The 22,226-nt window shown below is 41.7% G+C and overlaps 1 protein-coding gene across 2 annotated transcripts in view; it reads right to left on the bottom strand.

Annotated features, from left to right (window-relative positions):
• The window catches only part of LOC139754655 (uncharacterized), a 160,834-nt gene that overhangs the window by 66,734 nt on the left and 71,874 nt on the right, over nucleotides 1-22,226 (bottom strand). For both annotated transcript variants that reach the window (XM_071672186.1, XM_071672187.1), the window contains one exon: nucleotides 4,267-4,575. In XM_071672186.1, the coding sequence (XP_071528287.1) occupies nucleotides 4,267-4,575 (309 nt within the window). The remainder of the gene's footprint in view (nucleotides 1-4,266; nucleotides 4,576-22,226) is intronic.

Below are 22,226 nucleotides of genomic sequence, written 5' to 3'. Positions count from 1 at the left end.
ACGTGTATTTATATACATGTGTATGTGGGTGGGTTGGGCCATTCTTTCGTCTGTTTCCTTGCACTACCCCGTTAACGCGGGAGACAGCGACAAAGCAAAATGAATAAATAAATAGATAAATAATATAATATAATATATGTTTATATATATATATATATATATATATATATATATATATATATATATATATTTTTTTTTTTTATACTTTGTCGCTGTCTCCCGCGTTTGCGAGGTAGCGCAAGGAAACAGACGAAAGAAATGGCCCAACCCACCCCCATACACATGTATATACATACGTCTACACACGCAAATATACATACCTACACAGCTTTCCATGGTTTACCCCAGACGCTTCACATGCCCTGATTCAATCCACTGACAGCACGTCAACCCCGGTATACCACATCTCTCCAATTCACTCTATTCCTTGCCCTCCTTTCACCCTCCTGCATGTTCAGGCCCCGATCACACAAAATCTTTTTCACTCCATCTTTCCACCTCCAATTTGGTCTCCCTCTTCTCCTCGTTCCCTCCACCTCCGACACATATATCCTCTTGGTCAATCTTTCCTCACTCATTCTCTCCATGTGCCCAAACCATTTCAAAACACCCTCTTCTGCTCTCTCAACCACGCTCTTTTTATTTCCACACATCTCTCTTACCCTTACGTTACTTACTCGATCAAACCACCTCACACCACACATTGTCCTCAAACATCTCACTTCCAGCACATCCTTCCTCCTGCGCACCACTCTATCCATAGCCCACGCCTCGCAACCCTACAACATTGTTGGAACCACTATTCCTTCAAACAAACCCATATTTGCTTTCCGAGATAATGTTCTCGACTTCCACACATATTTTTTTTTTCTTTTTTTTTTGCTTTGTCGCTGTCTCCCGCGTTTGCGAGGTAGCGCAAGGAAACAGACGAAAGAAATCGCCCAACCCACCCCCATACACATGCCTTGATTCAATCCACTGACAGCACGTCAACCCCGGTATACCACATCGCTCCAATTCACTCTATTCTTTGCCCTCCTTTCACCCTCCTGCATGTTCAGGCCCCGATCACACAAAATCTTTTTCACTCCATCTTTCCACCTCCAATTTGGTCTCCCTCTTCTCCTCGTTCCCTCCACCTCTGACACATATATCCTCTTGGTCAATCTTTCCTCACTCATTCTCTCCATGTGACCAAACCATTTCAAAACACCCTCTTCTGCTCTCTCAACCACGCTCTTTTTATTTCCACACATCTCTCTTACCCTTACGTTACTTACTCGATCAAACCACCTCACACCATACATTGTCCTCATACATCTCATTTCCAGCACATCCATCCTCCTGCGCACAACTCTATCCATAGTCCACGCCTCGCAACCATACAACATTGTTGGAACCACTATTCCTTCAAACATACCCATTTTTGCTTTCCGAGATAATGTTCTCGACTTCCACACATTCTTCAAGGCTCCCAGAATTTTCGCCCCCTCCCCCACCCTATGATCCACTTCCGCTATCATGGTTCCATCCGCTGCCAGATCCACTCCCAGATATCTAAAACACTTCACTTCCTCCAGTTTTTCTCCATTCAAACTCACCTCCCAATTGAATTGACCCTCAACCCTACTGTACCTAATAACCTAATATATATATATATATATATATATATATACATGTGTATGGGGGTGGGTTGGGCCATTTCTTTCGTCTGTCTCCTTGTGCTACCTCGCAAACGTGGGAGACAGCGACAAAACAAAATGAAAATAATAAAATATTTATATATATATAGGGGCAAGTATGAAGTCTGTTGGGGATGAGAGAGCTTGGGAAGTGAGTCAGTTGTTGTTCGCTGATGATACAGCGCTGGTGGCTGATTCATGTGAGAAACTGCAGAAGCTGGTGACTGAGTTTGGTAAAGTGTGTGAAAGAAGAAAGTTAAGAGTAAATGTGAATAAGAGCAAGGTTATTAGGTACAGTAGGGTTGAGGGTCAAGTCAATTGGGAGGTGAGTTTGAATGGAGAAAAACTGGAGGAAGTGAAGTGTTTTAGATATCTGGGAGTGGATCTGGCAGCGGATGGAACCATGGAAGCGGAAGTGGATCATAGGGTGGGGGAGGGGGCGAAAATTCTGGGAGCCTTGAAGAATGTGTGGAAGTCGAGAACATTATCTCGGAAAGCAAAAATGGGTGTGTTTGAGGGAATAGTGGTTCCAACAATGTTGTATGGTTGCGAGGCGTGGGCTATGGATAGAGTTGTGCGCAGGAGGATGGATGTTCTGGAAATGAGATGTTTGAGGACAATGTGTGGTGTGAGGTGGTTTGATCGAGTAAGTAACGTAAGGGTAAGAGAGATGTGTGGAAATAAAAAGAGCATGGTTGAGAGAGCAGAAGAGGGTGTTTTGAAATGGTTTGGGCACATGGAGAGAATGAGTGAGGAAAGATTGACCAAGAGGATATATGTGTCTGAGGTGGAGGGAACGAGGAGAAGAGGGAGACCAAATTGGAGGTGGAAAGATGGAGTGAAAAAGATTTTGTGTGATCGGGGCCTGAACATGCAGGAGGGTGAAAGGAGGGCAAGGAATAGAGTGAATTGGAGCGATGTGGTATACCGGGGTAGACGTGCTGTCAGTGGATTGAATCAAGGCATGTGAAGCGTCTGGGGTAAACCATGGAAAGCTGTGTAGGTATGTATATTTGCGTGTGTGGACGTATGTATATACATGTGTATGGGGGTGGGTTGGGCCATTTCTTTCGTCTGTTTCCTTGCGCTACCTCGCAAACGCGGGAGACAGCGACAAAGTATAAAAAAAAAAAAAAAAAAAATATATATATATATATATATGTATATATATATATATATATATATATATATATATATATATATATATATATATATATATATATATACACCACTTTACCGTATCATACACTTTTCCATGGTTTACCCTAGATGTCTTACATGTTGTGGTTCAGTTCATTGACAGCACGACAACCCCAGTATGCCACATCATTCCAATTCACTCTATTCCGTGCATGCCTTTCACCCTTCAGCATGTTCAGGCCTTCATCACTCAAAATCTTTTTCACTCCATCCTTCCATCTCCAACTTGGTCTCCCGCTTTTCCTTGTTCCCTCCATCTCTGATACATATATCCTCTTTGTCAGTCTTTCTTCATTCATTCTCTCCTTATATCCAAACCATTTCAGCACACCCTCTTCTGCTCTCTTAACCACACTCTTTTTATTACCACACGTCTCTCTTACCCTTTCATTTCTTACTCTATTAAACTACTGCACACCACATATTGTCCCTAAATATTTCATTTCTGATACATCCACCTTCCTCCATACATCCCTATCTACAGCCCATGCCTTGGAACCAAATGATAGTGTTGGAACTACAATTCCTTTAAACTTACCCATTTTTGTTCTCCGAGATAAAGTCCTCTCTTTCCACACATTCTTTATCCCTCCCAGAACCTTCACCCCCTTCCCCGCCCTATGACTTGCTTCCATTTCCATGGTTCCATTTGCTGCCAAGGCCACTCCCAGATATCTGAAACACTCCATTTCCTCTAATTTTTCTCCATTCAAACTTACATCCCAATACTTTGTCCCTCAACCATGCTGAACCTAATAACCTTGCTCTGGTTAGCATTTATTCTCAACTTTCTCCTTTCACAGACTTTTCCAAAATCAGTCACCAACTTCAGCAGTTTTTCACTCTAATCAGCCAACAGTGCTGTATCATTGGTGAACAACAATTGACTCGCTTCCCAGGCCCTCTCGTCCCCAACAGACTGCATACTCACCCCTCACTCCAAAACTTGCATTTATCTAACCACCCTATCCATAAACATATTAAAAACCATGAGGACATTACACACCCCTGCCTTCAACAGACCTTCACTGGGAACCAATCACTCCTCTCTTCCTACTCGTACACATGCATTACACCCTTGATAAAAAAAACTTCTCTGCTTCTAACAGCTTAACTTCCACATCCTATATGCTAGCCTAAGCCAAGTACCCATTTTATCCACCAACCCCCTTGTGGTAGACAAACTGCTGGGTTGACTGTGGAGCAACTGTCACAACCAGGAACGCTGGCTGCTTCAGCACGGAGGACCTTGAACAGCTTTCTAAATATTTCCTTGTCAGTATATTTGATGGCTATTCTGATACTTGTCAGCAGATAGTGTATGTGTGTGTGAGTGTGTTTGTGCATTGATTCAAAAGATTTTGAGATTTAGAAGTCTACGTACCCAGTCGTTATACTTGCATTTCCATTTATCTCGTTTATCCTTATTGAGTTTGGCGTTGCTCAGCAGGACATCAAGGACCTCAGTATTTCCCTGTAAAGCAGCCTGGTGGGCAGCAGTCTGGCTGTAAGCGTTGGTTTCATTAGGATCAATTTTCTCCAGCAGAAGTTGAGCAGCAGCTGCTTGATTTCCATATGCAGCATAATGGAGGAGTGTCCACCGGATTTTAGGTTTCTTTTTCTTGTACTCATCAGCCGTTAATTTACGCAATATATCCAGGTCCCCCTTCTCTGCTGCATTGAAAAGTCTTTGCTGTAGAGAAATAATCCTAAATAGAAAATGTACCAAAATCTTCAAAGCAGAGAGTTCATATTCTCTCATGACAAACATATATATCTTTCAATAACGTTATTATCTTTGCATCACAAATCTAATTAAGCTGCACACACTACCATGAGAACATCGTTTAATTTCACATTCAGTTATTTTAAGGACAGCATTTTCTTTTAATTTCATCGCCTTCAAATTGCCCACAAAAAATATATATATAACATATATAGGGAGTTGCCTCTCTCTCTCTCTCTACACCACTTCTGTTAAGCCCAAGAACACACACATCCACCATGTTCCATCTGCATAAAAGACAGCACATTACACTGACCTGACCATCTCAACTCCGAACCTTCTTGTATTGATGAAGTAGGGTGGGGAGATTTTCTACATAATATCTTTATATAGTGAGGGAAATCCACATTCCGAGGTTCCCAAACTCTTAAACTTACATTTACTTTATCTACACTTGGCTTGTTTATGAAGAAATACCTCTGCACTTTCTTACTACAGTTTTCATACCTGACCTCTCATTAAGGAATTACTTCCATTGTCAAAGAAATGTTTTTGTTAGTATCATCATGGCTCCATCTACAGGTAATAAAGGGATAAAGTGTTACCACGCGTCTTCCCTTCCTACAACATAGCCTTATCGAGTAGCTTATTTTGCATCTCAGGCTCATTCTCCTTACATTTCTTTTGAGGTAGAATTCTTTCTACCCAACCCCAGGGATATATATATATCTTTTACTTTCTTTCAAACTATTCGCCATTTCCCGCATTAGCAAGGTAGCGTTAAGAACAAAGGACCGGGCCTTTGAGGGAATATCCTCACCTGGCCCCCTTCTCTGTTCCTTCTTTTTGAAAATTAAAAAAAAAAAAGAGGGGAGGATTTCCAGCCCCACGCTCCCTCCCCTTTTAGTCGCCTTCTACAACATGGAGGGAATACGTGGGAAGTATTAATTCTCTTCTATCCCCAGGGATATATATATTTTTTTTTTTATTATTTTGCTTTGTCGCTGTCTCCCGCATTAGCGAGGTAGCGGAAGGAAACAGATGAAAGAATGGCCCAACCCACCCACATACACATGTATATACATACACGTCCACACACGCAAATATACATACCTATACATCTCAATGTACACATATACATACACACACAGACATATACATATATACACATGCACATAATTCATACTGTCTGCCTTTATTTGTTCCCATCGCCACCTCGCCACACATGGAATAACAACCCCCTCCCCCCTCATGTGTGCGAGGTAGCGCTAGGAAAGACATCAAAGGCCCCATTCGTTCACACTCAGTCTCTAGCTGTCATGTAATAATGCACCGAAACCACAGCTCCCTTTCCACATCCAGGCCCCACACACTTTCCATGGTTTACCCCAGACGCTTCACATGCCCTGGTTCAATCCATTGACAGCACGTCAACCCCAGTATACCACATCGTTCCAATTCACTCTATTCCTTGCACGCCTTTCACCCTCCTGCATGTTCAGGCCCCGATCACTCAAAATCTTTTTCACTCCATCTTTCCACCTCCAATTTGGTCTCCCACTTCTCCTCGTTCCCTCCACCTCTGACACATATATCCTCTTGGTCAATCTTTCCCCATTCATTCTCTCCATGTGACCAAACCATTTCAAAACACCCTCTTCTGCCCTCTCAACCACACTCTTTTTATTTCCACACATCTCTCTCACCCTTACATTACTTACTCAATCAAACCACCTCACACCACATATTGTCCTCAGACATTTCATTTCCAGCACATCCACCCTCCTGTGCACAACTCTATCCATAGCCCACGCCTCGCAACCATACAACATTCTTGGAACCACTATTCCTTCAAACATACCCATTTTTGCTTTCCGAGATAATGTTCTCGACTTCCAAACATTCTTCAAGGCTCCCAGGATTTTCGCCCCCTCCCCCACCCTATGATTCACTTCCGCTTCCATGGTTCCATCCGCTGACAGATCCACTCCCAGATATCTAAAACACTTTACTTCCTCCAGTTTTTCTCCATTCAAACTTACCTCCCAATTGACTTGACCCTCAACCCTACTGTACCTAATAACCTTGCTCTTATTCACATTTACACTTAACTTTCTTCTTTCACACACTTTACCAAACTCAGTCACCAGCTTCTGCAGTTTCTGACATGAATCAGCCACCAGCGCTGTATCATCAGCGAACAACAACTGACTCACTTCCCAAGCTCTCTCATCCACAACAGACTTCATACTTGCCCCTCTTTCCAAAACTCTTACATTCACCTCCCTAACAACCCCATCCATAAACAAATTAAACAACCATGGAGACATCACACACCCCTGCCGAAAACCTACATTCACTGAGAACCAATCACTTTCCTCTCTTCCTACACGTACACATGCCTTACATCCTCGATAAAAACTTTTCACTGCTTCTAACAACTTGCCTCCCACACCATATATTCTTAAAACCTTCCACAGAGCATCTCTATCAACTCTATCATATGCCTTCTGCAGATCCATAAATGCTACATACAAATCCATTTGTTTTTCTAAGTATTTCTCACATTCTTCAAAGCAAACACCTGATCCACACATCCTCTACCACTTCTGAAACCACACTGCTCTTCCCCAATCTGGTGCTCTGTACACGCCTTCACCCTCTCAATCAATACCCTCCCATATAATTTACCAGGAATACTCAACAAACTTATACCTCTGTAATTTGAGCACTCACTCTTATCCCCTTTGCCTTTGTACAATGGCACTATGCAAGCATTCCGCCAATCCTCAGGCACGTCACCATGAATCATACATACATTAAATAACCTTACCAACCAGTCAACAATACAGTCACCCCCTTTTTTAATAAATTCCACTGCAATACCATCCAAACCTGCTGCTTTGCCGGCTTTCATCTTCTGTAAAGCTTTTACTACCTCTTCTCTATTTACCAAATCATTTTCCCTAACCCTCTCACTTTGCACACCACCTCAACCAAAACACCCTACATCTACCACTCTATCATCAAACACATTCAACAAACCTTCAAAATACTCACTCCATCTCCTTCTCACATCACCACTACTTGTTATCACCTCCCCATTAGCCCCCTTCACTTAGTTCCCATTTGCTCCCTTGTCTTATGCACTTTATTTACCTCCTTCCAAAACATCTTTTTATTCTCCCTGAAATTTAATGATACTCTCTCACCCCAACTCTCATTTGCCCTCTTTTTCACCTCTTGCACCTTTCTCTTGACCTCCTGCCTCTTTCTTTTATACCTCTCCCACTCATTTGCATTTTTTCCCTGCAAAAATCGTTCAAATGTCTCTCTCTCTTCTCTTTCATTAATAATCTTACTTCTTCATCCCACCACTCACTACCTTTTCTAATCCACCCACCTCCCACACTTCTCATGCCACAAGCATCTTTTGCGCAAGCCATCATTGCTTCCCTAAATACATCCCATTCCTCCCCCACTCCCCTTACCTCCTTTGTTCTCACCTCTTTCCATTCTGTACTCAGTCTCTCCTGGTACTTCCTCACACAAGTCTCCTTCCCAAGCTCACTTACTCTCACCATTCTCTTCACCCCAACATTCTCTCTTCTTTTCTGAAAACCCCCACAAATCTTCACCTTCGCCTCCACAAGATAATGATCAGACATCCCTCCAGTTGCACCTCTCAGCACATTAACATCCAAAAGTCTCTCTTTCATGCGCCTATCAATTAACACGTAATGCAATAACGCTCTCTGGCCATCTCTCCTACTTACATACGTATACTTATGTATATCTCGCTTTTTAAACCAGGTATTCCCAATTACCAGTCCTTTTTCAGCACATAAATCTACAAGCTCTTCACCGTTTCCATTTACAACACTGAACACTCCATGTATTCCAATTATTCCCTCAACTGCCACATTACTCACCTTTGCATTCAAATCACCCATCACTATAACCCGGTCTCGTGCATCAAAACCACTAACACACTCATTCAGCTGCTCCCAAAACACTTGCCTCTCATGATCTTTCTTCTCATGCCCAGGTGCATATGCACCAATAATCACCCATCTCTCTCCATCAACTTTCAGTTTTACCCATATCAATCTAGAATTTACTTTCTTACACTCTATCACATACTCTCACAACTCCTGATTCAGGAGTAGTGCTACTCCTTCCCTTGCTCTTGTCCTCTCACTAACCCCTGACTTTACTCCCTAGACATTCACAAACCACTCTTCCCCTTTACCCTTTAGCTTCGTTTCACTCAGAGCCAAAATATCCAGGTTCCTTTCCTCAAACATACTACCTATCTCATCTTGGTTACATCCACACACATTTTGACACCCCAATCTGAGCCTTCGAGGAGGATGAGCACTCCTCGCGTGACTCTTTCTTCTCTTTCCCCTTTTAGAAAGTTAAAATACAAGGAGGGGAGGGTTTCTGGTCCCCCGCTCCCGTCCCCTTTAGTCGCCTTTTACGACATGTGAGGAATGCGTGGGAAGTATTCTTTCTCCCCTATCCCCAGGGATATATATATATATATATATATATATATATATATATATATATATATATATATATATATATATATATATATATTGCGCTACCTCGCAAACGCGGGAGACAGCGACAAAGCAAAATAAATAAATAAAATAGAACATGAAACAGTTTCACTTGGGGATGATATACAGAAAAACTTGAAAATTAATGTTAGTTATGATTGGTAGTTGATAAGCTGTACATCTGTGACAGATTTTTATTAGCTGGCATAATTTCAGTGAATCATTGTTCTTGTGGGTTTCAGCTAGAATCACAGTCTTCAAGAATGTTTTTGCTGCATTGTTTTCTTTTTATAACTATATTATTTATTTGTCTTTAGATTCATTCTAGTTTGCCCCTTTAAGCATTATGAACATGTTCCATTATCCCCATCACTTAGGATTCTATTAGATATAAAGAGAAACTATTATTTCATCATCTTTTGTTCTTAACTGAAACAATGCTCTTCCTGATTTTTTTTCTTTTTTTTTTTTAAATTTGCAAAGTTTCTGTTTGTAAGAAGTGTTTACAGTATTTATAATGTGAATAACCCACATACGGTAAGCTCATTTTTCTCCCAGAAAAAGCGGGACATCTTTAAACATCAGGTAATAAATTCTTGTTAGAAAAGAGGAACACGCAAAGTCACAAAGTTGCTTGGTAAGTGTGATATTACTTAAAATGATTCTCTGATTGAATGCCAAAGTTGTGGTCCACAATACAAACCTGTCAGATGATACAAGACATGATTGTTTCAGTAGTGAAAATTTTCAATCAAGGTGTCTTCACTTGTAAGTCATTTGATATTTTGGTAGTGATTTGATTGCAGCATGACCTTAAATTTATTGACCTTCAGATGGGAAGAGGGTAATGTTATGAATATGTCATTATGCTGTATAATTGATGATTTAGGGGTATATCATATATATATGGCGAATAGTATGAAAAAAAAAGAATATATATATATATATATATATATATATATATATATATATATATATATATATATATATATATATATATATTTTTTTTTTTTTTTTTTTTTTTTTTTTTACTATTTGCTATTTCCTGCATTAGCCGGGTAGCGTTAAGAACAGAGGACTGAGCCGTTGAGGGAACATCCTCACTTGGCCCCCTTCTCTGTTCCTTCTTTTGGAAAATGAAAAACGAGAGGGGAGGATTTCCAGCCCCCCACTCCCTTCCCTTTTAGTCACCTTCAACGACACACAGGGAATACGTGGGAAGAATTCTTTCTCCCCTATTCCCAGGGATAACCATGAGTCACACATACATTAAATAACCTTACCAATTTCAACAATGCAGTCACCCCATTTTTTAAGAAATTCCACGGCAATACCATCCAAACCATCCAATACCATCCAAAGTTTTACTAAGTATTTCTCACATATTCTTCAAAGCAAACACCTGATCCACACATCCTCTACCTCTTATGAAACCTCACTGCCCTTCCCCATGCTGATGCTCTGTACATGGCTATCACCCTTTCAATCAATACCCTCCCATACAATTTCCCAGGAACACTCAAAAAAATTATGACTCCGTAATCTGAACACTCAAAAAAATTATGAATCCGTAATCTGAACACTCACCCATATATATATATATATATATATATATATATATATATATATATATATATATATATATATTTTTTTTTTTGCGGTCTCCCGCGTTTGCGAGGTAGCGCAAGGAAACAGACGAAAGAAATGGCCCAACCCACCCCCATACACATGTATATACATACATCCACACACGCAAATATACATACCTACACAGCTTTCCATGGTTTACCCCAAATGCTTCACATGCCTTGATTCAATCCACTGACAGCACGTCAACCCCGGTATACCACATCGCTCCAATTCACTCTATTCCTTGCCCTCCTTTCACCCTCCTGCACATTCTTCAAGCCTCCCAGAATTTTCGCCCCCTCCCCCACCCTATGATCCACTTCCGCTTCCATGGTTCCATCCGCTGCCAGATCCACTCCCAGATATCTAAAACACTTCACTTCCTCCAGTTTTTCTCCATTCAAACTCACCTCCCAATTGACTTGACCCTCAACCCTACTGTACCTAATAACCTTGCTCTTATTCACATTTACTCTTAACTTTCTTCTTTCACACACTTTACCAAACTCAGTCACCAGCTTCTGCAGTTTCTCACATGAATCAGCCACCAGCGCTGTATCATCAGCGAACAACAACTGACTCACTTCCCAAGCTCTCTCATCCCCAACAGACTTCATACTTGCCCCTATTTCCAAAACTCTTGCATTCACCTCCCTAACAACCCCATCCATAAACAAATTAAACAACCATGGAGACATCACACACCCCTGCCGCAAACCTACATTCACTGAGAACCAATCACTTTCCTCTCTTCCTACACGTACACATGCCTTACATCCTCGATAAAAACTTTTCACTGCTTCTAACAACTTGCCTCCCACACCATATATTCTTAATACCTTCCACAGAGCATCTCTATCAACTCTATCATATGCCTTCTCCAGATCCATAAATGCTACATACAAATCCATTTGCTTTTCTAAGTATTTCTCACATACATTCTTCAAAGCAAACACCTGATCCACACATCCTCTACCACTTCTGAAACCACACTGCTCTTCCCCAATCTGATGCTCTGTACATGCCTTCACCCTCTCAATCAATACCCTCCCATATAATTTACCAGGAATACTCAACAAACTTATACCTCTGTAATTTGAGCACTCACTCTTATCCCCTTTGCCTTTGTACAATGGCACTATGCACGCATTCCACCAATCCTCAGGCACCTCACCATGAGTCATACATACATTAGATAACCTTACCAGCCAGTCAACAATACAGTCACCCCCTTTTTTAATATATATATATATATATATATATACATATATACATATTAATATATATATATGCATATATATATATTTTTTTTTTTATTATACTTTGTCGCTGTCTCCCGCGTTTGCGAGGTAGCGCAAGGAAACAGACGAAAGAAATGGCCCAACCCCCCCCATACACATGTATATACATACGTCCACACACACAAATATACACACCTACACAGCTTTCCATGGTTTACCCCAGACGCTTCACATGCCTTGATTCAATCCACTGACAGCACGTCAACCCCGGTATACCACATCGCTCCAATTCACTCTATTCCTTGCCCTCCTTTCACCCTCCTGCATGTTCAGGCCCCGATCACACAAAATCTTTTTCACTCCATCTTTCCACCTCCAATTTGGTCTCCCTCTTCTCCTCGTTCCCTCCACCTCCGACACATATATCCTCTTGGTCAATCTTTCCTCACTCATTCTCTCCATGTGCCCAAACCACTTCAAAACACCCTCTTCTGCTCTCTCAACCACACTCTTTTTATTTCCACACATCTCTCTTACCCTTACGTTACTCACTCGATCAAACCACCTCACACCACACATTGTCCTCAAACATCTCATTTCCAGCACATCCATCCTCCTGCGCACTACTCTATCCATAGCCCACGCCTCGCAACCATACAACATTGTTGGAACCACTATTCCTTCAAACATACCCATTTTTGCTTTCCGAGATAATGTTCTCGACTTCCACACATTCTTCAAGGCCCCCAGAATTTTCGCCCCCTCCCCCACCCTATGATCCACTTCCGCTTCCATGGTTCCATCCGCTGCCAGATCCACTCCCAGATATCTAAAACACTTCACTTCCTCCAGTTTTTCTCCATTCAAACTCACCTCCCAATTGACTTGACCCTCAACCCTACTGTACCTAATAACCTTGCTCTTATTCACATTTACTCTTAACTTTCTTCTTCCACACACTTTACCAAACTCATTCACCAGCTTCTGCAGTTTCTCACATGAATCAGCCACCAGTGCTGTATCATCAGCGAACAACAACTGACTCACTTCCCAAGCTCTCTCATCCCCAACAGACTTCATACTTGCCCCTCTTTCCAAAACTCTTGCATTTACCTCCCTAACAACCCCATCCATAAACAAATTAAACAACCATGGAGACATCACACACCCCTGCCGCAAACCTACATTCACTGAGAACCAATCACTTTCCTCTCTTCCCACACGTACACATGCCTTACATCCTCGATAAAAATTTTCACTGCTTCTAACAACTTTCCTCCCACACCATATATTCTTAATACCTTCCACAGAGCATCTCTATCAACTCTATCATATGCCTTCTCCAGATCCATAAATGCTACATACAAATCCATTTGCTTTTCTAAGTATTTCTCACATACATTCTTCAAAGCAAACACCTGATCCACACATCCTCTACCACTTCTGAAACCACACTGCTCTTCCCCAATCTGATGCTCTGTACATGCCTTCAACCTCTCAATCAATACCCTCCCATATAATTTACCAGGAATACTCAACAAACTTATACCTCTGTAATTTGAGCACTCACTCTTATCCCCTTTGCCTTTGTACAATGGCACTATGCACACATTCCGCCAATCCTCAGGCACCTCACCATGAGTCATACATACATTAAATAACCTTACCAACCAGTCAACAATACAGTCACCCCCTTTTTTAATAAATTCCACTGCAATACCATCCAAACCTGCTGCCTTGCCGGCTTTCATCTTCCGCAGAGCTTTCACTACCTCTTCTCTGTTTACCAAATCATTTTCCCTAACCCTCTCACTTTGCACACCACCTCGACCAAAACACCCTATATCTGCCACTCTATCATCAAACACATTCAACAAACCTTCAAAATACTCATTCCATCTCCTTCTCACATCACCACTACTTGTTATATATATATATATGTATATATATATATATATATATATATATATATATATATATATATATATATATATATATATATATATATCCTCCCCTCTTTTTTTTTTTTTTTTTTTTTTTTTTTTTTTTAAAGAAGGAACAGAGGGGGCCAGGTGAGGATATTCCAAAAAAGGCCCAGTCCTCTGTTCCTAACGCTACCTTGCTAACGCGGGAAATGGCGAATAGTTTAAAAGAAAAAGAAAATTATATATATATATATATATATAAATTATACATTTCCTTTTTTCCATAGCCAGAGGTTGAACCATTATGTGACATTCATTTTTTTCATTCATTTCAAGCTAGAAGTTTCAGTTTTCTAAATTGTTTCTTACATTTTTCATATGTATATATATGTATGTGTGTGTGTGTGTATATGTGCATATGTATGTGTATGTGTGTGTGTGTGTATATGTATATATATGTGTATATTATCCCTGGGGATAGGGGTGAAAGAATACTTCCCACGTATTCCTCGCGTGTCGTAGAAAGCGACTAGAGGGGACGGGAGCGGGGGGCCAGAAATCCTCCCCTCCTTGTATTAACTTTCTAAAATGGGAAACAGAAGAAGGAGTCACGCGGGGAGTGCTCATCCTCCTCGAAGGCTCAGAGTGGGGTGCCTAAATGTGTGTGGATGTAACCAAGATGTGAAAAAAGGAGAGATAGGTAGTATGTTTGAGGAAAGGAACCTGGATGTTTTGGCTCTGAGTGAAACGAAGCTCAAGGGTAAAGGGGAAGAGTGGTTTGGGAATGTCTGGGGAGTAAAGTCAGGGGTTAGTGAGAGGACAAGAGCAAGGGAAGGAGTAGCAATACTCCTGAAACAGGAGTTGTGGGAGTATGTGATAGAGTGTAAGAAAGTAAATTCTCGATTAATATGGGTAAAACTGAAGGTTGATGGAGAGAGGTGGGTGATTATTGGTGCATATGCACCTGGGCATGAGAAGAAAGATCAAGAGAGGCAAGTGTTTTGGGAGCAGCTGAATGAGTGTGTTAGTGGTTTTGATGCACGAGACCGGGTTATAGTGATGGGTGATTTGAATGTAAGGGTGAGTAATGTGGCAGTTGAGGGAATAATTGGTATACATGGGGTGTTCAGTGTTGTAAATGGAAATGGTGAAGAGCTTGTAGATTTATGTGCTGAAAAAGGACTGATGATTGGGAATACCTGGTTTAAAAAGCGAGATATACATAAGTATACTTATGTAAGTAGGAGAGATGGCCAGAGAGCGTTATTGGATTACGTGTTAATTGACAGGCGTGCGAAAGAGAGACTTTTGGATGTTAATGTGCTGAGAGGTGCAACTGGAGGGATGTCTGATCATTATCTTGTGGAGGCTAAGGTGAAGATTTGTATGGGTTTTCAGAAAAGAAGAGTGAATGTTGGGGTGAAGAGGGTGGTGAGAGTAAGTGAGCTTGAGAAGGAGACCTGTGTGAGGAAGTACCAGGAGAGACTGAGTACAGAATGGAAAAAGGTGAGAACAATGGAAGCAAGGGGAGTGGGGGAGGAATGGGATGTATTTAGGGAATCAGTGATGGATTGCACAAAAGATGCTTGTGGCATGAGAAGAGTGGGAGGTGGGTTGATTAGAAAGGGTAGTGAGTGGTGGGATGAAGAAGTAAGAGTAATAGTGAAAGAGAAGAGAGAGGCATTTGGACGATTTTTGCAGGGAAAAAATGCAATTGAGTGGGAGATGTATAAAAGAAAGAGACAGGAGGTCAAGAGAAAGGTGCAAGAGGTGAAAAAAAGGGCAAATGAGAGTTAGGGTGAGAGAGTATCATTAAATTTTAGGGAGAATAAAAAGATGTTCTGGAAGGAGGTAAATAAAGTGCGTAAGACAAGGGAGCAAATGGGAACTTCAGTGAAGGGCGCAAATGGGGAGGTGATAACAAGTAGTGGTGATGTGAGAAGGAGATGGAGTGAGTATTTTGAAGGTTTGTTGAATGTGTTTGATGATAGAGTGGCAGATATAGGGTGTTTTGGTCGAGGTGGTGTGCAAAGTGAGAGGGTTAGGGAAAATGATTTGGTAAACAGAGAAGAGGTAGTGAAAGCTTTGCGGAAGATGAAAGCCGGCAAGGCAGCAGGTTTGGATGGTATTGCAGTGGAATTTATTAAAAAAGGGGGTGATTGTATTGTTGACTGGTTGGTAAGGTTATTTAATGTATGTATGACTCATGGTGAGGTGCCTGAGGATTGGCGGAATGCGTGCATAGTGCCATTGTACAAAGGCAAAGGGGATAAGAGTGAATGCTCAAATTACAGAGGTATAAGTTTGTTGAGTATTCCTGGTAAATTATATGGGAGGGTATTGATTGAGAGAGTGAAGGCATGTACAGAGCATCAGATTGGGGAAGAGCAGTGTGGTTTCAGAAGTGGTAGAGGATGTGTGGATCAGGTGTTTGCTTTGAAGAATGTATGTGAGAAATACTTAGAAAAGCAAATGGATTTGTATGTAGCATTTATGGATCTGGAGAAGGCATATGATAGAGTTGATAGAGATGCTCTGTGGAAGGTATTAAGAATATATGGTGTGGGAGGAAAGTTGTTAGAAGCAGTGAAAAGTTTTTATCGAGGATGTAAGGCATGTGTACGTGTAGGAAGAGAGGAAAGTGATTGGTTCTCAGTGAATGTAGGTTTGCGGCAGGGGTGTGTGATGTCTCCATGGTTGTTTAATTTGTTTATGGATGGGGTTGTTAGGGAGGTAAATGCAAGAGTCTTGGAAAGAGGGGCAAGTATGAAGTCTGTTGGGGATGAGAGAGCTTGGGAAGTGAGTCAGTTGTTGTTCGCTGATGATACAGCGCTGGTGGCTGATTCATGTGAGAAACTGCAGAAGCTGGTGACTGAGTTTGGTAAAGTGTGTGGAAGAAGAAAGTTAAGAGTAAATGTGAATAAGAGCAAGGTTATTAGGTACAGTAGGGTTGAGGGTCAAGTCAATTGGGAGGTGAGTTTGAATGGAGAAAAACTGGAGGAAGTGAAGTGTTTTAGATATCTGGGAGTGGATCTGGCAGCGGATGGAACCATGGAAGCGGAAGTGGATCATAGGGTGGGGGAGGGGGCGAAAATCCTGGGGGCCTTGAAGAATGTGTGGAAGTCGAGAACATTATCTCGGAAAGCAAAAATGGGTATGTTTGAAGGAATAGTGGTTCCAACAATGTTGTATGGTTGCGAGTCGTCGGCTATGGATAGAGTTGTGCGCAGGAGGATGGATGTGCTGGAAATGAGATGTTTGAGGACAATGTGTGGTGTGAGGTGGTTTGATCGAGTAAGTAACGTAAGGGTAAGAGAGATGTGTGGAAATAAAAAGAGCGTGGTTGAGAGAGCAGAAGAGGGTGTTTTGAAGTGGTTTGGGCACATGGAGAGGATGAGTGAGGAAAGATTGACCAAGAGGATATATGTGTCGGAGGTGGAGGGAGCAAGGAGAAGAGGGAGACCAAATTGGAGGTGGAAAGATGGAGTGAAAAAGATTTTGTGTGATCGGGGCCTGAACATGCAGGAGGGTGAAAGGAGGGCAAGGAATAGAGTGAATTGGAGCGATGTGGTATACCGGGGTTGACGTGCTGTCAGTGGATTGAATCAAGGTATGTGAAGCATCCGGGGTAAACCATGGAAAGCTGTGTAGGTATGTATATTTGCGTGTGTGGACGTATGTATATACATGTGTATGGGGGGGGTTGGGCCAGTTCTTTCGTCTGTTTCCTTGCGCTACCTCGCAAACGCGGGAGACAGCGACAAAGTATAAAAAAAAAAAAAAAAAAAAAAAAAATATATATATATTTTCTTTTCTTTCATACTATTCGCCATTTCCCACATTAGCGAGGTAGCGTTAAGAACAGAGGACTGGTGAGGGAATATCCTCACCTGGCCCCCTTCTCTGTTCCTACTTTTGGAAAAAAAAAAAATGAGAGGGGAGGATTTCCAGCCCCCCGCTCCCTTCCCTTTTAGTCGCCTTCTACGACACGCAGGGAATACATGGGAAGTATTCTTTCTCTCCTGTCCCCAGGGATATATATTTTTTTTTTTTTCTTTTTTTTTGCAGTCTCCCGTGTTTGCAAGGTAGCGCAAGGAAACAGACGAAAGAAATGGCCCAACCCACTCCCATACACATGTATATACATACGTCCACACACGCAAATATACATACCTACACAGCTTTCCATGGTTTAACCCAGACGCTTCACATGCCCTGATTCAATCCACTGACAGCACGTCAACCCCGGTATACCACATCGATCCAATTCACTCTATTCCTTGCCCTCCTTTCACCCTCCTGCATGTTCAGGCCCCGATCACACAAAATCTTTTTCACTCCATCTTTCCACCTCCAATTTGGTCTCCCACTTCTCCTCGTTCCCTCCACCTACGACACATATATCCTCTTGGTCAATCTTTCCTCACTCATTCTCTCCATGTGCCCAAACCATTTCAAAACACCCTCTTCTGCTCTCTCAACCACGCTCTTTTTATTTCCACACATCTCTCTTACCCTTACGTTACTTACTCGATCAAACCACCTCACACCACACACTGTCCTCAAACATCTCATTTCCAGCACATCCATCCTTCTGCGCACAACTCTATCCATAGCCCACACCTCGCAACCATACAACATTGTTGGAACCACTATTCCTTCAAACATACCCATTTTTGCTTTCCGAGATAATGTTCTCGACTTCCACACATTCTTCAAGGCTCCCAGGATTTTCGCCCCCTCCCCCACCCTATGATCCACTTCCACTTCCATGGTTCCATCCGCTGCCAGATCCACTCCCAGATATCTAAAACACTTTACTTCCTCCAGTTTTGCTCCATTCAAACTTACCTCCCAATTGACTTGACCCTCAACCCTACTGTACCTAATAACCTTGCTCTTATTCACATTTACTCTTAACTTTCTTCTTTCACACACTTTACCAAACTCAGTCACCAGCTTCTGCAGTTTCTCACATGAATCAGCCACCAGCGCTGTATCATTAGCGAACAACAACTGACTCACTTCCCAAGCTCTCTCATCCCTAACAGACTTCATACTTGCCCCTCTTTCCAAAACTCTTCCATTTACCTCCCTAACAACCCCATCCATAAACAAATTAAACAACCATGGAGACATCACACACCCCTGCCGCAAACCTACATTCACTGAGAACCAATCACTTTCCTCTCTTCCTGCACGTACACATGCCTTACATCCTCGACTGGTTGGTAAGGTTATTTAATCCTCGACTGGTTGGTAAGGTTATTTAATGTATGTATGACTCATGGTGAGGTGCCTAAGGATTGGCGGAATGCGTGCATAGTGCCATTGTACAAAGGCAAAGGGGATAAGAGTGAGTGCTCAAATTACAGAGGTATAAGTTTGTTGAGTATTCCTGGTAAATTATATAGGAGGGTATTGATTGAGAGGGTGAAGGCATGTACAGAGCATCAGATTGGGGAAGAGCAGTGTGGTTTCAGAAGTGGTAGAGGATGTGTGGATCAGGTGTTTGCTTTGAAGAATGTATGTGAGAAATACTTAGAAAAGCAAATGGATTTGTATGTAGCATTTATGGATCAGGAGAAGGCATATGACAGAGTTGATAGAGATGCTCTGTGGAAGGTATTAAGAATATATGGTGTGGGAGGCAAGTTGTTAGAAGCAGTGAAAAGTTTTTATCGAGGATGTAAGGATGTAAGGCATGTGTACGTGTAGGAAGAGAGGAAAGTGATATATATATATATATATATATATATATATATATATATATATATATATATATATATATATATATATATACATATATAAATATATATATATATATATATATATATATATATATATATATATATATATATATATATATATATATATTTTTATTTATTTATTTTGCTTTGTCGCTGTCTCCCGCGTTAGCGAGGTACCGCAAGGAATCAGACGAAAGAATGGCCCAACCCGCCCACATACACATGTATATACATACACGTCCACACACGCAAATATACATACCTATACATCTCAGTGTACACATATATATACACACACAGACATATACATATTTACACATGTACATAATTCATACTGTCTGCCTTTATTTGTTCCCATCGCCACCTCGCCACACATGGAATAACAACCCCCACCCCCCTCATGTGTGCGAGGTAGTGCTAGGAAAAGACACAAAGGCCCCATTCGTTCACACTAAGTCTCTAGCTGTCATGTAACAATGCACCGAAACCACTGCTCCCTTTCCACATCCAGGCCCCACACAACTTTCCATGGTTTACCCCAGACGCTTCACATGCCCTGGTTCAATCCATTGACAGCATGTCGACCCCGGTATACCACATCGTTCCAATTCACTCTATTCCTTGCACGCCTTTCACCCTCCTGCATGTTCAGGCCCCGATCACTCAAAATCTTTTTCACTCCATCTTTCCACCTCCAACTTGGTCTCCCACTTTTCCTCGTTCCCTCCACCTCTGACACATATATCCTCTTGGTCAATCTTTCCTCACTCATTCTCTCCATGTGCCCAAACCATTTCAGAACACCCTCTTCTGCTCTCTCAATCACGCTCTTTTTATTTCCACACATCTCTCTTACCCTTACATTACTTACTCGATCAAACCACCTCACACCACACATTGTCCTCAAACATCTCATTTCCAACACATTCACCCTCCTGCGCACAACTCTATCCATAGCCCACGCCTTGCAACCATACAACATTCTTGGAACCACTATTCCTTCAAACATACCCATTTTTGCTTTCCGAGATAATGTTCTCGACTTCCACACATTCTTCAAGGCTCCCAGGATTTTCGCCTCCTCCCCCACCCTATGATTCACTTCCGCTTCCATGGTTCCATCCGCTGCCAGATCCACTCCCAGATATCTAAAACACTTTACTTCCTCCAGTTTTTCTCCATTCAAACTTATCTCCCAATTGACTTGACCCTCAACCCTACTGTACCTAATAACCTTGCTCTTATTCACATTTACTCTTAACTTTCTTCTTTCACACACTTTACCAAACTCAGTCACCAGCTTCTGCAGTTTCTCACATGAATCAGCCCCAGCGTTGTATCATCAGCGAACAACAACTGACTCACTTCCCAAGCTCTCTCATCCACAACAGACTTCATACTTGCCCCTCTTTCCAAAACTCTTGCATTCACCTCCCTAACAAACCCATCCATAAACAAATTAAACAACCATGGAGACATCACATACCCCTGCCACAAACCTACATTCACTGAGAACCAATCACTTTCTTCTCTTCCTACACCTACACATGCCTTACATCCTCAATAAAAACTTTTCACTGCTTCTAACAACTTGCCTCCCACACCATATTTTCTTAATACCTTCCACAGAGCATCTCTATCAACTCTATCACATGCCTTCTCCAGATCCATAAATGCTACATACAAATCCATTTGCTTTTCTAAGTATTTCTCACATACATTCTTCAAAGCAAACACCTGATCCACACATCCTCTACCACTTCTGAAACCACACTACTCTTCCCCAATCTGATGCTCTGTACATGCCTTCACCCTCTCAATCAATACCCTCCCATATAATTTACCAGGAACACTCAACAAACTTATACCTCTGTAATTTGAGCACTCACTCTTATCCCCTTTGCCTTTGTACAATGGCACTATGCAAGCATTCTGCCAATCCTCAGGAACCTCACCATGAGTCATACATACATTAAATAACCTTACCAACCAGTCAACAATACAGTCACCCCCTTTCTTAATAAATTCCACTGCAATACCATCCAAACCCGCTGCCTTGCTGGCTTTCATCTTCCGCAAAGCTTTTACTACCTCTTCTCTGTTTACCAAATCATTTTCCCTAACCCTCTCACTTTGCACACCACCTCGACCAAAACACCCTATATCTGCCACTCTATCATCAAACACATTCAACAAACCTTCAAAATACTCACTCCATATCCTTCTCACATCACCACTACTTGTTATCACCTCCCCATTAGCGCCCTTCCCTGAAGTTCCCATTTGCTCCCTTGTCTTACGCACCCTATTTACCTCCTTCCAGAACATCTTTTTTATTCTCCCTAAAATTTACTGATATATATCTTTTTCTTTTCTTTTAAACTATTCGCCATTTCCCGCGTTAGCGAGGTAGCATTAAGAACAGAGGACTGGGCCTTTGAGGGAATACCCTCACCTGGCCCAATTCTCTGTTCCTTCTTTTGGAAAAAAAAAAAAAAAAAAAAA

This window comes from Panulirus ornatus, chromosome 17 (assembly GCF_036320965.1).
Source record: "Panulirus ornatus isolate Po-2019 chromosome 17, ASM3632096v1, whole genome shotgun sequence".
Classification (NCBI taxonomy): Eukaryota; Metazoa; Arthropoda; class Malacostraca; order Decapoda; family Palinuridae; genus Panulirus; species Panulirus ornatus.
This window is presented reverse-complemented; position numbering and strand designations above follow the sequence as displayed.